We start from the raw sequence: 14,218 nt of genomic DNA, 5'->3' as shown, positions 1-14,218 counted from the left end.
CCTGATTGGTGTACTGGGCGATTTATATTTCCGATTTCAGTATACTGCGCCTGACCTATTCTGCATTTTCTCATCCTAAGCAACAAGAGCTAGATATTATATCAAGACATTTTACTTTTAACACACTAGCACTACCAAGTCATACAATTGCAATTGTTTGCAACTGGCACGGCAGCTCTACAAGGACGTTGCAGCCATCAACATCAGAAAATACAATGAAAAAACCAGTACTATAATTATTAACAAAGCACATGAGGAGCCTTCTGGATTCTAAAGAACTCTATTCTTCAGTTCCTTGATTCATTCTTCAGCAGATGGGCAGGGGCTCACCATTCCACTCCTTGAGGCACTCAAGCAGCGCGTCGATGTGCTTACCCTTGTTCATGGCAACAAACACCTTGTCCACCTCCTCACCAGGAGACCTCGTCTTCTCTCCGGTCAAGTACTCGGTTCCCAGCTCCTTGCGCACGAAGCGATAGAGCGGGTATGACCGGCATTCGGTGATGCGGTTATGCTGCGATGCGGTGCCATTCTCCACAGCGCACCGGGCTGACTCGACCTCCCTTGGAAGCACCGCACGGAGCTCCTGCTCGAATGCGGCGAGCTTGGCGAACACTGACGTCTGCACATCCCGCTCGGCCTCACCATTGGCCAAGGCATGCTCCACGAGAACTGCACGCATCTTCTGCATCAGTGGGTAGTTTGCGCTGCAAGGGTCATCTGCGTAGGCGAACACGGCCTCACGGTCGATCGTCAGGAGTAGGTCCTTCTCGCAGAAGCGTGCGTTGTGGAGATGGCCATTGTCATTGGTGCTCAGGGTCTTCCTTGCCACCATCTTCACACAGTTCTTGACGGCACCCCCGACATTCTCCTCGAGGTGGCGGAGGTCGATAGCCCGGCACAGCGCGACCAAGAATGTCGAGGACATGAGCTTCAAAATGTCGATGGCCTCGGCGGTCTTCCCGGAAGAGATGAGACCGAGAGAGTTGACATCTTGGTTGTGCTGCTCCGCACTCGCACATGGTTAGTCACGGGGTTGCCCAAGAATTGGAGCTCGGAGCAAGTAGGAGGCCATGGCAATCTCAGCACCCTTCAAGCCATAGTCCAAGCTCGGGTTGCGCCCACCGGAGAGATTGGAAGGCAAACCATTGTTGTAGAAGTCGTTCACTAGCTCGGAGAACTGGGCAAACATGAGCTTGCCGATCGCAGCAATGGCAAGCCTGGTGTTGTCCATGGACACACCGATGGGCGTGCCCGGAAGTTGCCACCGTGGATGGCCTTGCCTCGGGAGACATCGATGAGTGGGTTGTCGTTGACGGAGTTGATCTCACGCTCAATGGACTTGGTGGCGGCACGGATAACCTCAATCTGAGGGCCAAGCCATTGCGGCGATGTACGGAGGGCATACCTATCTTGCTTTGGCTTCATCGGTGGGTCGAGCTCGCCGAGCTTCTTGGCGAGCATCATGTAGGAGCTGCCTTCAAGGATGTGCTCCATGATAGCCGCGGCCTCGATCCGACCAGGGTGGTGCTTCAGCTTGTGCGTGAGGTGGTCGGTGTACTCGGCTTGCCGTTCATGACCTCACAGAACACAGCTGACAGAACCTCGGCGAGGACGCCAAGAATGTTAGCCTCGAAGAGCACCATGGATGCCAACCCGGAGCCAACCGCGGTGCCGTTGACCATGGCAAGGCCTTCCTTGGGCTCCAGCTCAAAGAAACCGTGTTGGATGCCGGCGATTTTGAAAGCCTCTGCTGCGTTAACCTTGGTGCCATCTGGAGCGGTCGCCACGGAATTTGGGCGACCGGTCACAAGGCCCGCGATGTAGGACAGCGGGACAAGGTCACCGGATGCCGTGATGGTGCCCCGGAGCGGTAGGCACGGTGTGACGTTGGCGTTGAGAAGCGTGGCGATGGTCTCAAGGATCTCAAAGCGGATGCCAGAGTAGCCCTGGAGTAGGGTGTTGACGCGGACGAGCATGGCGGCCCTGGTGGTCGCGGCGGGCAGGACGTGGCCATCGCTGCCGGTGCCGAAGGCTCCCGCGTTCAGAAACCTGATGAGTTCTCTCTGGAGAGCGCCGCCCTCCTTGGTCCTCCTGTGGGAGGTCGCGCCAAAGCCGGTGGTGACACCGTAGCTGTCGGTGCCGTTGGCCATGCTGTTCATGACCCAGTCGCTGCTCTCCTTGACGCGTCCACGGGCGGATTCGTCGAGCTCCACCCTGGTGTCGGCGCCGGCAGCCACCGCGGCGACCATGGCGATAGTCAGGCTGGCGCCCTCCATGGTCACCACCGGGCGGCGGTACTCCTCCACCATCTGCTTCACAGCATCCAAATGGCTCCCCGACAGATCGTCGGCAGCTTTTCCCCAGTTGAGAGGGTCAGCCCGCGCCGGCTGCGCCATGCACAGGCCATCGCCGTTGGCGGCAAAATGATCGTTCTCGCACTCCATGGAGGTAAGCAAAGAAGCGGGAAAGCAAGTAAGCTAGACACTGCTATGTGTGTATGTGTATCTTGGATTGTTTGTGAAGGTGTGGATGGATTGATCGGACTTGTGCTGAAGAGGAGCTCGAATTGCAGAGGAAGGTGCTGCTCTTCTTTGAGCGGAATGTGGGCAGGGCAGGGATTAAATAGGCAGTGCGGCTGAGGCTGAGCAAGTGAGCAGGGTAGGTGCGCCTGGGTGTGGGTTGGTGTGGACCTGGAAGGCGAGTTTGACCACAGGATTGGTGGGTGCAGAGCTCCATTGGCCATGAGACATGACCACGACTGCGTACGGACCGGGTGGTGGCTACGTAGAGGAGCGCGTTGGCGTCTTGGTGGCAGGGGGTTGGTGCTCGAGGAGGAAGCTGCTTACTTGGTGGTCTTCTATTTCCAGGTCGAATGCCAGACGATCTCGTCTTAAGCAGGCACATACACTGCTGTGCGTTTCTCATCCACAGTAATCTAACTTGCTACTGGCAACGTTGCTATGAACATGAAAATTATTTTGTGAGGTTAATTTTCCTGTAGGTGCTCACATGATCAAGATTCTAGTTCTATGTCAGTTTTTTTAAAGGGGGATATGTCAGTACTAATCATGCATCATATTGTTAACAAAATATGTTAACAATCATTGTACTACTAGTTCTAATCACACATCAGATGGTTAGTTGTTCAGCACACTAGTGTGTGCTGCAGCCTGCGGGCGACCACCTGTTACTGAAGGCGGCCTTACCTAGCTAACTGGCTGATACCACAAACGCTCAACTACGGGGCGGCTGCTTACTTACACAATTTGTACAAAACTACTACTCCATATTCTAAAATCCAAAAGGTGCCAGGTTTGTCTAGCCAAAGCAAACTATGGACAACCAGGGTCGTCATCTGCTAGCTAGTGCTCCGTGTTCTTTTGGGGAGTGTGAAGAACCCAACATATCCTATTGTTAGGTTTGAGATTAAGCTAGCACACATTGGACATGGCCATGTGGGAGTCGAGCTGAGCTCGATCGTGACCTTGAGTATTTCCTATTGCAGTACCACGTTTTCCTGCTGCCTCTTTTCCTGTGTATGAATTTCCTTGCTGCCAAAACCCTCGCGGTCGGTAGGTCCATCGGTCAGGGGTCCTCTCATGTTATGCTTATTCCGGTCTGAACGTTAAAGACATTCTGACGCATAATTACAGCTCGCTCCATTATGGCTTGATTGTACCACCTCTAGTTCAAAATAATTGCCCAAAAATGGATGTAACATTTTTGGACTAGATACATTCATTTTTGGGCAATTATTTTGACCCGGAGGGGATAACATTTTTACCCCATTAATATATTCATAGCAGTATGGGCCTTCCCTACTGTTCAAGGTTCAAAAAGAAAAACCGTTCATGATGGCCGTCTCGTGGGACAACGCTCGTCGCCGCTCGATGCCGGGGCACAGTATTGCGTGGAAGACCAACTTGCCCAGAACATGGTTGAGAGATTACTGCTGCCAAGGCTTGAACAACCTCGAGAGTCCAGAGAACGACAATACTCCAGTGTTCTTGATTTCTCATTTTCTTCCTCTTTTTTAATTGAATTTGCGATTGTTTGATGAAGTAGAATCATTCTCTCAGTGATGATTAGATGATGGATGGTGCAAATCAATGCTTGAATGTGTGGTGAACTGGTACTTCGTCAAGTTTACTTGAGTCAAGTAAACGCAGGTTTGTTAGCAACAGGAAGACACTAGTGTGGCAAGCCACGAACTCGAGTGTGGCGGGTTTAGCAGCAGTTCCCGCGCACCGTCGCTGACGAAGCACATCCGCGTGCTCCTGGTGCGATCGTCAGCGAAAGGCAATGAGGCATCCCTCCCCGAGCCATGTGCTAGGCGCGGACAAGAACATCGTCTTCACTGACCACTTCTTCGCCAAGTACGAGCTGCGTTAGGAAAAATCTCCTTTTATTGATCTGGATGTACAAGCTAGCTTTATGAGGTATCTTCCTAGACCCCCTCCCCATGTTCGAGCAATAGCACGTATATTCGATGATACTGTGCATGCTGTGATTTTTCGTTTTGAATGGAAACTACAGAGAGCAGATAGGTAGAGCAACCGCTACACACCTTTGCATTTCCTTGGAAAAAGGTTAGCATATCTCTTTTCGTGATGAATGCTTTTCAGAATTCTGCTTTTTATCATATACTCCAAATGATTTATGATATATGACAGATCACTTTGTAGCTTATCTAGATCAACATTGATTAAGATACTGTCCGGTTGCATGCTTAGGATCTTTCCATTCCTTTTTATATTATTATTTCAGTCTTTGCTACAATTAACTTAGAAGAAAAAAGGAGGAAAATGCATGAGAAAACCTGATTGGTGTACTGGGCGATTTATATTCCCGATTTCAGTATACTGCGCCTGACCTATTCTGCATTTTCTCATCCTAAGCAACAAGAGCTAGATGTTATATCAAGACATTTTACTTTTAACACACTAGCACTACCAAGTCATACAATTGCAATTGTTTGCAACTGGCACGGCAGCTCTACAAGGACGTTGCAGCCATCAACATCAGAAAATAAAATGAAAAAACCAGTACTATAATTATTAACAAAGCACATGAGGAGCCTTCTGAATTCTAAAGCACTCTATTCTTCAGTTCCTTGATTCATTCTTCAGCAGATGGGCAGGGGCTCACCATTCCACTCCTTGAGGCACTCAAGCAGCGCGTCGATGTGCTTACCCTTGTTCATGGCAACAAACACCTTGTCCACCTCCTCACCAGGAGACCTCGTCTTCTCTCCGGTCAAGTACTCGGTTCCCAGCTCCTTGCGCACGAAGCGATAGAGCGGGTATGACCGGCATTCGGTGATATGGTTATGCTGCGCTGCGGTGCCATTCTCCACGGCGCACCGGGCTGACTCGACCTCCCTTGGAAGCACCGCACGGAGCTCCTGCTCGAATGCGGCGAGCTTGGCGAACACTGACGTCTGCACATCCCTCTCGGCCTCACCGTTGGCCAAGGCATGCTCCACGAGAACTGCACGCATCTTCTGCATCAGTGGGTAGTTTGCGCTGCAAGGGTCATCTGCGTAGGCGAACACGGCCTCACGGTCGATCGTCAGGAGCAGGTCCTTCTCGCAGAAGCGTGCGTTGTGGAGATGGCCATTGTCATTGGTGCTCAGGGTCTTCCTTGCCACCATCTTCACACAGTTCTTGACGGCATCCCTGACATTCTCCTCGAGGTGGCGGAGGTCGATAGCCTGGCACAGCGCGACCAAGAATGTCGAGGACATGAGCTTCAAAATGTCGATGGCCTCAGCGGTCTTCCTGGAAGAGATGAGACCGAGAGAGTTGACATCTTGGTTGTGCTGCTCCGCACTCTGCACATGGTTAGTCACGGGGTTGCCCAAGAATTGGAGCTCGGAGCAGTAGGAGGCCATGGCAATCTCAGCACCCTTCAAGCCATAGTCCAAGCTCGGGTTGCGCCCACCGGAGAGATTGGAAGGCAAACCATTGTTGTAGAAGTCGTTCACTAGCTCGGAGAACTGGGCAAACATGAGCTTGCCGATCGCAGCAATGGCAAGCCTGGTGTTGTCCATGGACACACCGATGGGCGTGCCCTGGAAGTTGCCACCGTGGATGGCCTTGCCTCGGGAGACATCGATGAGAGGGTTGTCGTTGACGGAGTTGATCTCACGCTCAATGGACTTGGTGGCGGCACGGATAACCTCAATCTGAGGGCCAAGCCATTGCGGCGATGTACGGAGGGCATACCTATCTTGCTTTGGCTTCATCAGTGGGTCGAGCTCGCCGAGCTTCTTGGCGAGCACCATGTAGGAGCTGCCTTCAAGGATGTGCTCCATGATAGCCGCGGCCTCGATCTGACCAGGGTGGTGCTTCAGCTTGTGCGTGAGGTGGTCGGTGTACTCTGGCTTGCCGTTCATGACCTCGCAGAACACAGCTGACAGAACCTCGGCGAGGACGCCAAGAATGTTAGCCTCGAAGAGCACCATGGATGCCAACCCGGAGCCAACCGCGGTGCCGTTGACCATGGCAAGGCCTTCCTTGGGCTGCAGCTCAAAGAAACCGTGTTGGATGCCGGCGATTTTGAAAGCCTCTGCTGCGTTAACCTTGGTGCCATCTGGAGCGGTCGCCACGGAATTTGGGCGACCGGTCACAAGGCCCGCGATGTAGGACAGCGGGACAAGGTCACCGGATGCCGTGATGGTGCCCCGGAGCGGTAGGCACGGTGTGACGTTGGCGTTGAGAAGCGTGGCGATGGTCTCGAGGATCTCAAAGCGGATGCCAGAGTAGCCCTGGAGTAGGGTGTTGACGCGGACGAGCATGGCGGCCCTGGTGGTCGCGGCGGGCAGGACGTGGCCATCGCTGCCGGTGCCGAAGGCTCCCGCGTTCAGAAACCTGATGAGTTCTCTCTGGAGAGCGCCGCCCTCCTTGGTCCTCCGGTGGGAGGTGGCGCCGAAGCCGGTGGTGACACCGTAGCTGTCGGTGCCATTGGCCATGCTGTTCATGACCCAGTCGCTGCTCTCCTTGACGCGTCCGCGGGCAGACTCGTCGAGCTCCACCCTGGTCTCGGCGCCGGCTGCCACTGCAGCGACCATGGCGATTGTCAGGCTGGCGCCCTCCATGGTCACCACCGGGCGGCGGTACTCCTCCACCATCCGCTTCACGGCATCCAAATGGCTCCCTGAGAGCTCCTCAGCAGCTTTTCCCCAGTTCAGTGGGTCGGCCCGCGCCGGCTGCGCCACGCACAGGCCGTCGCCGTTGGCGGCAGCATGATCGTTCTGGCACTCCATGGAAATATGCAAAGAAGTGGTAAATCAAGTAATCTAGACACTGCTACGTGTGTATGTGTATCTGGATATCTTGCGAAAGTGTGGATGGATTGATTGTTGCCTCTGAGGACGAACTTGCTGAAGAGGAGCTCGAATTGAAGAGGAAGGTGCGGCTCTTCTTGGAGCAGAATGGACGAAGAACAGGTATTAAATAGGCAGCGCAGCTGAGGCTGGGCAGGGTAGGTGTGGGTGTGGGTTGGTGTGGACCTGGAAGGCGAAGTTGACCACAGGATTGGTTGGTGCTCTTGGGAGCGCTGCTGACTTGGTCGTCTTCTATTAGGAGGCGCTCGTCGTCTTAAGCAGGCATATGCACTGCCCTGCGTTTCTCATCCACAGTAATCTGCTAACTTCTATTAGCAACGTTGGTATCAACATGAAAATAATTTTGTGAGGTTCATTTTCCCCTATGTATGTGCTCACATGGTCAAGATTCAGTATGTCAGTTCTTTTAAACGGGATATGCTAGTATTATTCATGGATCATGTTGTTAACAGCTCATATATATGTTAACAGTCATTGTACTACTAGTTATAATCACACATCAGATGGTTAGCTGTACACCACACTAGTGTCTGCTGCGTGCTACACCACCTGTTGTTGCTGAAGGTGGTGTTACCTAACTCACTGATACCACAAACACTCAACTTCGAGTTCTGAACGTGCAAACCATGCTCCTTTTGTTGTTGTCGATATTGAAGAATTTGAAGCAAGCAGGGTGGCTGCTTAATTACACCATGTGTACAAAACTACTACTCTATATTCTTAAATAATACAAAAGGTGCCAGGTTTGTCTAGCCAAAGCAAACTATGGACGACCGGGGTCGTCATCTGCTAGCTAGTGCTCCATGTTCTTTTGGGGAGTGAAGAACCCCACATATTCTATTTTTAGGTTTGAGATTAAGCTAGCACACATGGGACATGGCCGTGTGGGAGTCGAGCTGAGCTCGATCGTGACCTTGAGTATTTCCTATTGTAGTATTGCAGTAGTACCACGTTTTTCTGATGTCTCTTTTCCTGTGTATGAATTTCCTTGCTGCCAAAAGCCCAAAACCCTCTCATGTGATGCGTTCCCCAGGTCGGTCGGTCAGTCAGAGTCAGGGGTCCTCTCATGTTATACATATTCCGGTCTGAATGTTTAACACATTCTGATGCAAACTTCCGGCCGGCCTAGCCATTCATCCTCCGTCAATCAAGTTTCCTTCTCAAGTGCACACTTGACTTGACGGACTTGACTATTGTTGAGCAGATATCCTGGGAAGAATCATTTCTTTCATGTTTTACATTGTACTCGAGAGATTACATGGTAATAACTGTAATAAAGATTTTCAGATGTGGCTGCGCCCAAGTACCAATAACCAAGGGCAAAATTGTGCGTGTTTGGCCACGAGGCCAACGCACATGCCAGCCTTTTCCACGGCAAGTGGCATTTGGTTGTATCTCCAGCCTTAGACTAAGGCTGGTGCCAATGCATCACCACACTATAGCCTCGCCACGTCAGCTCTCGCCCCCACTCTCACCCCACGCGCCAGCGCGCGCGCGGCTATAGTCGCCATCTCTCACCCCACTCGCCTCACTCTCGCCTCCCTACCGCCCCCACTAGCACCACTATCGCCCCTCTCACGCCTCGCTGTCGCCCCAACGCGGGCGGTAGCGGGCGGCAGCGGGCGGTAGCGCCCGGCGCCAGCCCCAGCGCCCGGCGCTGGCGTCCCGCCCCACTCCCGCCCGCCTCTCGCCCCAAACCGGGCGCTACCGCCTCCACTCCAGCCTGCGTTGGCACCAGCCTAAGACAGTTTCACCAGGAGGAGGAACGGAAGCGGAAGAAGCTGCTCTTGCGTCTACTCGGTCATCCGCGTGCACACTGTGACCACTCGTGCGAGACTGACTGAAGGTGAAGGTGAAGTTTACGTGGAATGCGTGCGTTCATACGTGGCAGATTCTCCATTCGAGGTTCAGCCTATGGAAAACAGATTATTGGTGACCTTTATGTTGGTTGCGGTGGCGGAGCTGGTATACAATTGAACCCAACGAATTTCTTCAAACCTTCACCAATTTAGTCTTTTACTTGGTTTATTAGTGGAGATCACAACATAACTAGTAGAGCTCAACCCAATGAGCTTATGTTTCAGCTTCGCCCTTGCTGCAAATGCATGTAGTTTCCTTGAGGTGAAAATGCATGTGATTTCTCTCTAGTAGAAAGTTAATGAGTTGTGCAACCCACTTGTAATCACTAGGCGATTCAGCTCACAACCCAATGTTCTCAACCAAGTCCACCAGGTCAAGCACTACTAGTAGTATAAGCTTTTGTTTCAATCACGAGAGTCATTTATGCAAGTGAACCTTCCTTTAGATTCTACTTTTTTACTCAATATTTTGGTCTGTATCCTCGCTGTTTTTGATTTCTTCTTGATATTGAGTTAGTATAGGAGTCGGGTGTACTTATATCTTCTTGGTATTAATATATTGTCTTTCATTAAAAAAATATGTCTTTTGTTAAAAGATTAAGTGATAAAACGGGGACTGGCGGATGGCAACATGCAACAGAGATGCCCCCCCCCCCCCTTGGTTCCCCACCCCTACCATGGTTGAGTTTCCTTATTGTGACCATCGAGATCAGTGACGACTTGGTGCCACGGTTTGAGATAGGTTATACTAATGACAGTAACTGCCACTAGTAGAAAATACCATATCGGCGGTGTGTTCAAAATGCACTTAGTTGCGTGTGCCAGACCTATCGCCGGTATATCACCGTTGGTATACATCACCGGAAACGTGTCGACCACCACCTTGCTGGTAATGGAAATATATGTGGCGTGCCACCTATCACGCCACTAATAGTGTATATATTGGTGGTGCACCGCCTAGGTAACATGCAGTTAATTTTTTTCCTTTTTTTAAATTTGCTACTCTTATTGAATTTAACAATAATATTATGTATCGGTACCAAAAATAACCACATAGACATAGTGATACGTCATGAACAATAACTAGCAAAAAATGGCAACACTTCAACAATAAAAGAATACCAACAATAACATTATCAAGTTCAGATCTTATTATATGCATCATAGATAGTATCAACCGTCTCCGTACATCATTTTGTCATTGTAGGTCACATGGATCCTTGGATGATTTGTGTCCTGAAGATACATCAAGAGCCTCTCGCCAGCTCGAAACCCCTTCTCTTCATCAAACCCTCTCCAAGTATCGTAACCGAAATAGGTTTCGTCCGCTTTGTTGGTGACAAAAACATTATAGTGTTAATTGGGCCAACCATTTTACCTAGCATTCACAACTAGGCCACCGCCGAGGTCTCCTCATCGATACCAATGTTGAGTTTCTCCAAAACCGCACGCACTGTCGAGCAAGGGATGATCTAATCCACATGTTAGGATAATTAGAAGACATTTTGTACAATGAAATCAGCCACATGTTGAAGAACTATAATTAGACATTACCAACTATGAATAAAACAACCACATGCATGTTGAATCAGAACATACCATCTTATGTAGAAGAAAAATGGAAGATCTACGTAAAAGCATATGATGAACCCATTTCCAAAAGTGTTTATTACCGGCGTCCAACTTTCTAAATAAATTCATGACATAGTCATGTTTCGTTGTCTCCTAAAGCCCAATAAAATCCATAGAACAATCACTCAATATATTAGAGATACAGGTGGAAAAAAGTCCTTTTTCCCCACACTTCTACTATTCCAAAAAGAACCTACTATCTCTATCACAATTCATACGGCTTGCGCGTATTTCTAGTTTATCAATTTGATTAACATAAAATCAATTGCACAACATAAAAATTATGTCATTGGAAAGTAGAACATCTAAGCTTTCTAATGATATATGTTTTGTAATATTTATCTTGTATTATCATGTTCAAATTTATGACCTAAAAATATGTGCAAGGCTTATGAACCAAGACAGAGGCAGTATCACTTTTAACGCCTAAATTTAATTCTCTTTGTGCAGGAAGCTGGGAAGATTTGTCGGTCTCTCTCCCCACAAATTTCTGACTCCTGGTTATATGCCTAAATATAACTACATGACTTTTCCTCTTATCTTTTTTATTCCTTCTATTTTCCATTGCAACAAAAGAATTCCCTTAGTCATCCCCATCGCTAGTACATTTCATAGTCAAAGGAGTAGTTTCTTCAACAATATTTTCAATAAAAAAATGAGTAGATTTTTAGAAAACAATTTCTTTTCCAGTTTATCTCTAGCGGATTCTAATTCTCCCAAAAGGTTTATAGCAGTAAAATTAGCATCAGAAATTTTCACACCCATACTGGCCCTAAGCATCAGATCATTATCAGATAAGGCAGACAAGGAATTGGAATGAGAAGGATTATATTATAATATTACCTTCAATATATCTCTTTTCGAGAGTGTTGTGCTTCATCCGCCATATTAAGAGCATCTCGTCTCATTCAGAGAGAGCTCAAATCTTTGCATCATTGGCATCATCTTTCTTGGTTGTTATTTGGTTCTCTTCCATGTGATATCTTAGAGCTTGTGGTTATTCCCATGACAAGCTCTAGTTCATCCAAAATAGATTTTGCATGAAAAACTTGTTGCGTTTTCAAGGTTGGAGGTTTTACCAATAGGTCAAACCTTTCACCATTTTTTGCTAGCCCCCCTTGCTGGACTATGATGGTCTCTGCATGATCTTGTAGAGCTTGTTACTATCTTTGATACGAGCCCAAGATCATCAAAATTGGTGTCCGGATGCAAAAGTTCTTGAGATTTTCGTACTAGGGTGTTTGGGTATTCCCTTGGGCGGTTCTACCGCCCAAAGAGGGTGGCACTACCACCCAGACGCATTTTGGCCATAACGGTCAGATTTTCTGGGGACCTATTTAAGAGATCTTCTTCCCCAAAGGTTCCCCATCCGTTGGAGCTTGTTTTTGCCCCCATTGTTGACCTTCTCTGAGCTTGCTATCTCCCTCTCCCTCCAATGAATCTCGCATCTATTTGAGAGAAAAGATAGACGAGATCAAGATCTACATCTTCACCAATCAAATCCCTCTATTTGTGAGGGGAACCACCTAGATCTAGATCTTCGATAAACTTGGAGTTCTTTGTGGATTTTCTTTGTTCTTCCTCTATTATTTCCCATAACCTTTTTGTAGCATTTGTAGAATTTGGGAGTGAAGGATTTGCCATTGCATTTGGTGCATTAGTTTGAGCTTCCACGAAGATTTGTGGAAGTGAAAGTGGGGATCTTGTTACTCTTGTGTTCTTGGAACACTATACAACTTTGAGGTCTTTGTGGCGATTTCTTGGGAGCCTCCAATTAAGTTGTGGATGTGTGCCCCAAGCTATGTGTAAGCCCTGGTTTTTGCCTCGAAGGAAATCTCTTAGTAGAACCGTGACCTAGGTCTTTGTGGCAAGGGTCACCACAGAATAAGGTGAGGCCTTTGTGGTGTTCGGTGTGTGGTGTGCTACCGCATCTTGGGGTGAGGCCTCTGTGGCTTTGGTGTGTATCGTGCAACCACACCTGAAGGTGAGGCATCTTGTGGCACTCGGGAAGCAGTAAGTGTGGTGACCCAGCATACCACTGCATGGTGTAGTATGCAATTCGTTGGCATAACACCAATGAAACACCGTTCCACTAGTATTACATCCCTCAGAGTGGTACAACAGAAACATAGGCGGGTCCAAGGCATGTCTATAGAATTACAACACAGACTCTTTACAAAAGATCAACACAGCCTCCTACTTTACAATGAGGTAAAACTGCAAATAAACTCCAGAAGAATAATTTGTAGACTAGACTTATCCTAGCTCTACCTATAGATATACTTGGCTTAATTACTACATAACTATAGATCAACTCTAGCTACTTAGGTTCTATGATTAGGGAATTGATTCCCTTCTACTCCTAGTCTAGGTTTCCCTCATGTAGTGGTTGACTCCTCTGGCAGGGTCTTGTCCCTTGTAGTAGTTGACTCCTCCGTCTTTGAGTTTCATTGTAGATCTTCCTTCAATGCCTTCAGATCTAAGCAGGGGGTTCAAAGAAGGGTGAGTACGAGCGTACTCGGCAAGTTCATTATAGGGAAAGTGGTGTTTAATGCACTAGCTACAGTCATGGACCAGAAAGTCATAGGCAATGCATGTTTTCGTAAACATTTTTTCAAAGGGATTTCTATTTTCGTGCCCTCGGGTCCTTAGTTGTGCTCAGTTTTCCCCAGCTCCTTAGTTTTTCCTCAGTTTTCCCCAAGTCCTTGTTTGAAACGTGCAGAAGTAGCTCAGACGGCAGGATTCCCGTTTAGTTGACTGTTCCGTGCTGACGTGTGGGGCCGCGTCGTGTGGGCCCGCATCGCGTGGGGCTGGTAGAAAGGGACCGCGTGGGACAGGACGAGATAGCGTTTGGTTGCACGTGAGCAGAAGCTGGGTTTTGTCTCTCTCGGCCCAAATTGGGATTTTCCCTTTTAAGAGTACCTTTTCCGCCTCCTTCTCTCGCCTTTTTCACCTAATTAGTATCAAATCTAGAGAAGCTTGCATTTCTGTCTTTCTTCAATTATTATTTGTGCCTTTTGGCCCTCGTTGTTTGCCCAATATGGCAGACAAATCTAGTAGGGAGCCTAATCTAGTACTCCATCCGGTCCATATGTATGTAGTTAAATCTAGAAGCAAATCTACAGGGAATGTACGATAAATTCACACGATTATATAGTAGAATAGGGATAGATAATAGGGATCCCTCCCTAGATAATAAGCTGCATACGACAGACCAAACATAGTAACGAGTTCGAGGTTCTTCACAAGCACCATCATACTAACAACATAACAACAAGGGATCCCTAGGCTAACAACAAAGGGATCCCAACAACAAAATGGAGGAGGCAGCAGCAGCACACGTCCAGGACTCCGCCTACCCCATCTGCCTCTGCCT

General features: G+C 48.7%; 1 protein-coding gene and 1 pseudogene across 1 annotated transcript; both read right to left on the bottom strand.

Annotated features, from left to right (window-relative positions):
* Positions 1–96: 96 nt before the first annotated feature.
* LOC124687032 lies at positions 97–2,524 on the bottom strand (annotated as a pseudogene).
* Positions 2,525–4,897: 2,373 nt separating this feature from the next.
* On the bottom strand, positions 4,898–7,414 carry LOC124692183 (phenylalanine ammonia-lyase-like). Its single transcript, XM_047225507.1, has one exon. It carries the CDS (start codon positions 7,268–7,270, stop codon positions 5,129–5,131), a length of 2,142 nt encoding a protein of 713 aa, XP_047081463.1. The 5' UTR covers positions 7,271–7,414; the 3' UTR covers positions 4,898–5,128.
* Between the last annotated feature and the right edge of the window lie 6,804 nt (positions 7,415–14,218).

Source organism: Lolium rigidum, chromosome 2, assembly GCF_022539505.1.
Source record: "Lolium rigidum isolate FL_2022 chromosome 2, APGP_CSIRO_Lrig_0.1, whole genome shotgun sequence".
Taxonomy (NCBI): domain Eukaryota; kingdom Viridiplantae; phylum Streptophyta; class Magnoliopsida; order Poales; family Poaceae; genus Lolium; species Lolium rigidum.
The sequence above is the reverse complement of the archived record's forward strand: the minus strand, read 5'-3'. Positions and strand labels throughout refer to the sequence as shown.

Excerpts from the sequence above, each read along its gene's own strand:
- LOC124692183 (XM_047225507.1), bottom strand. The coding sequence starts at position 7,270 with ATGGAGTGCCAGAACGATCATGCTGCCGCCAACGGCGACGGCCTGTGC.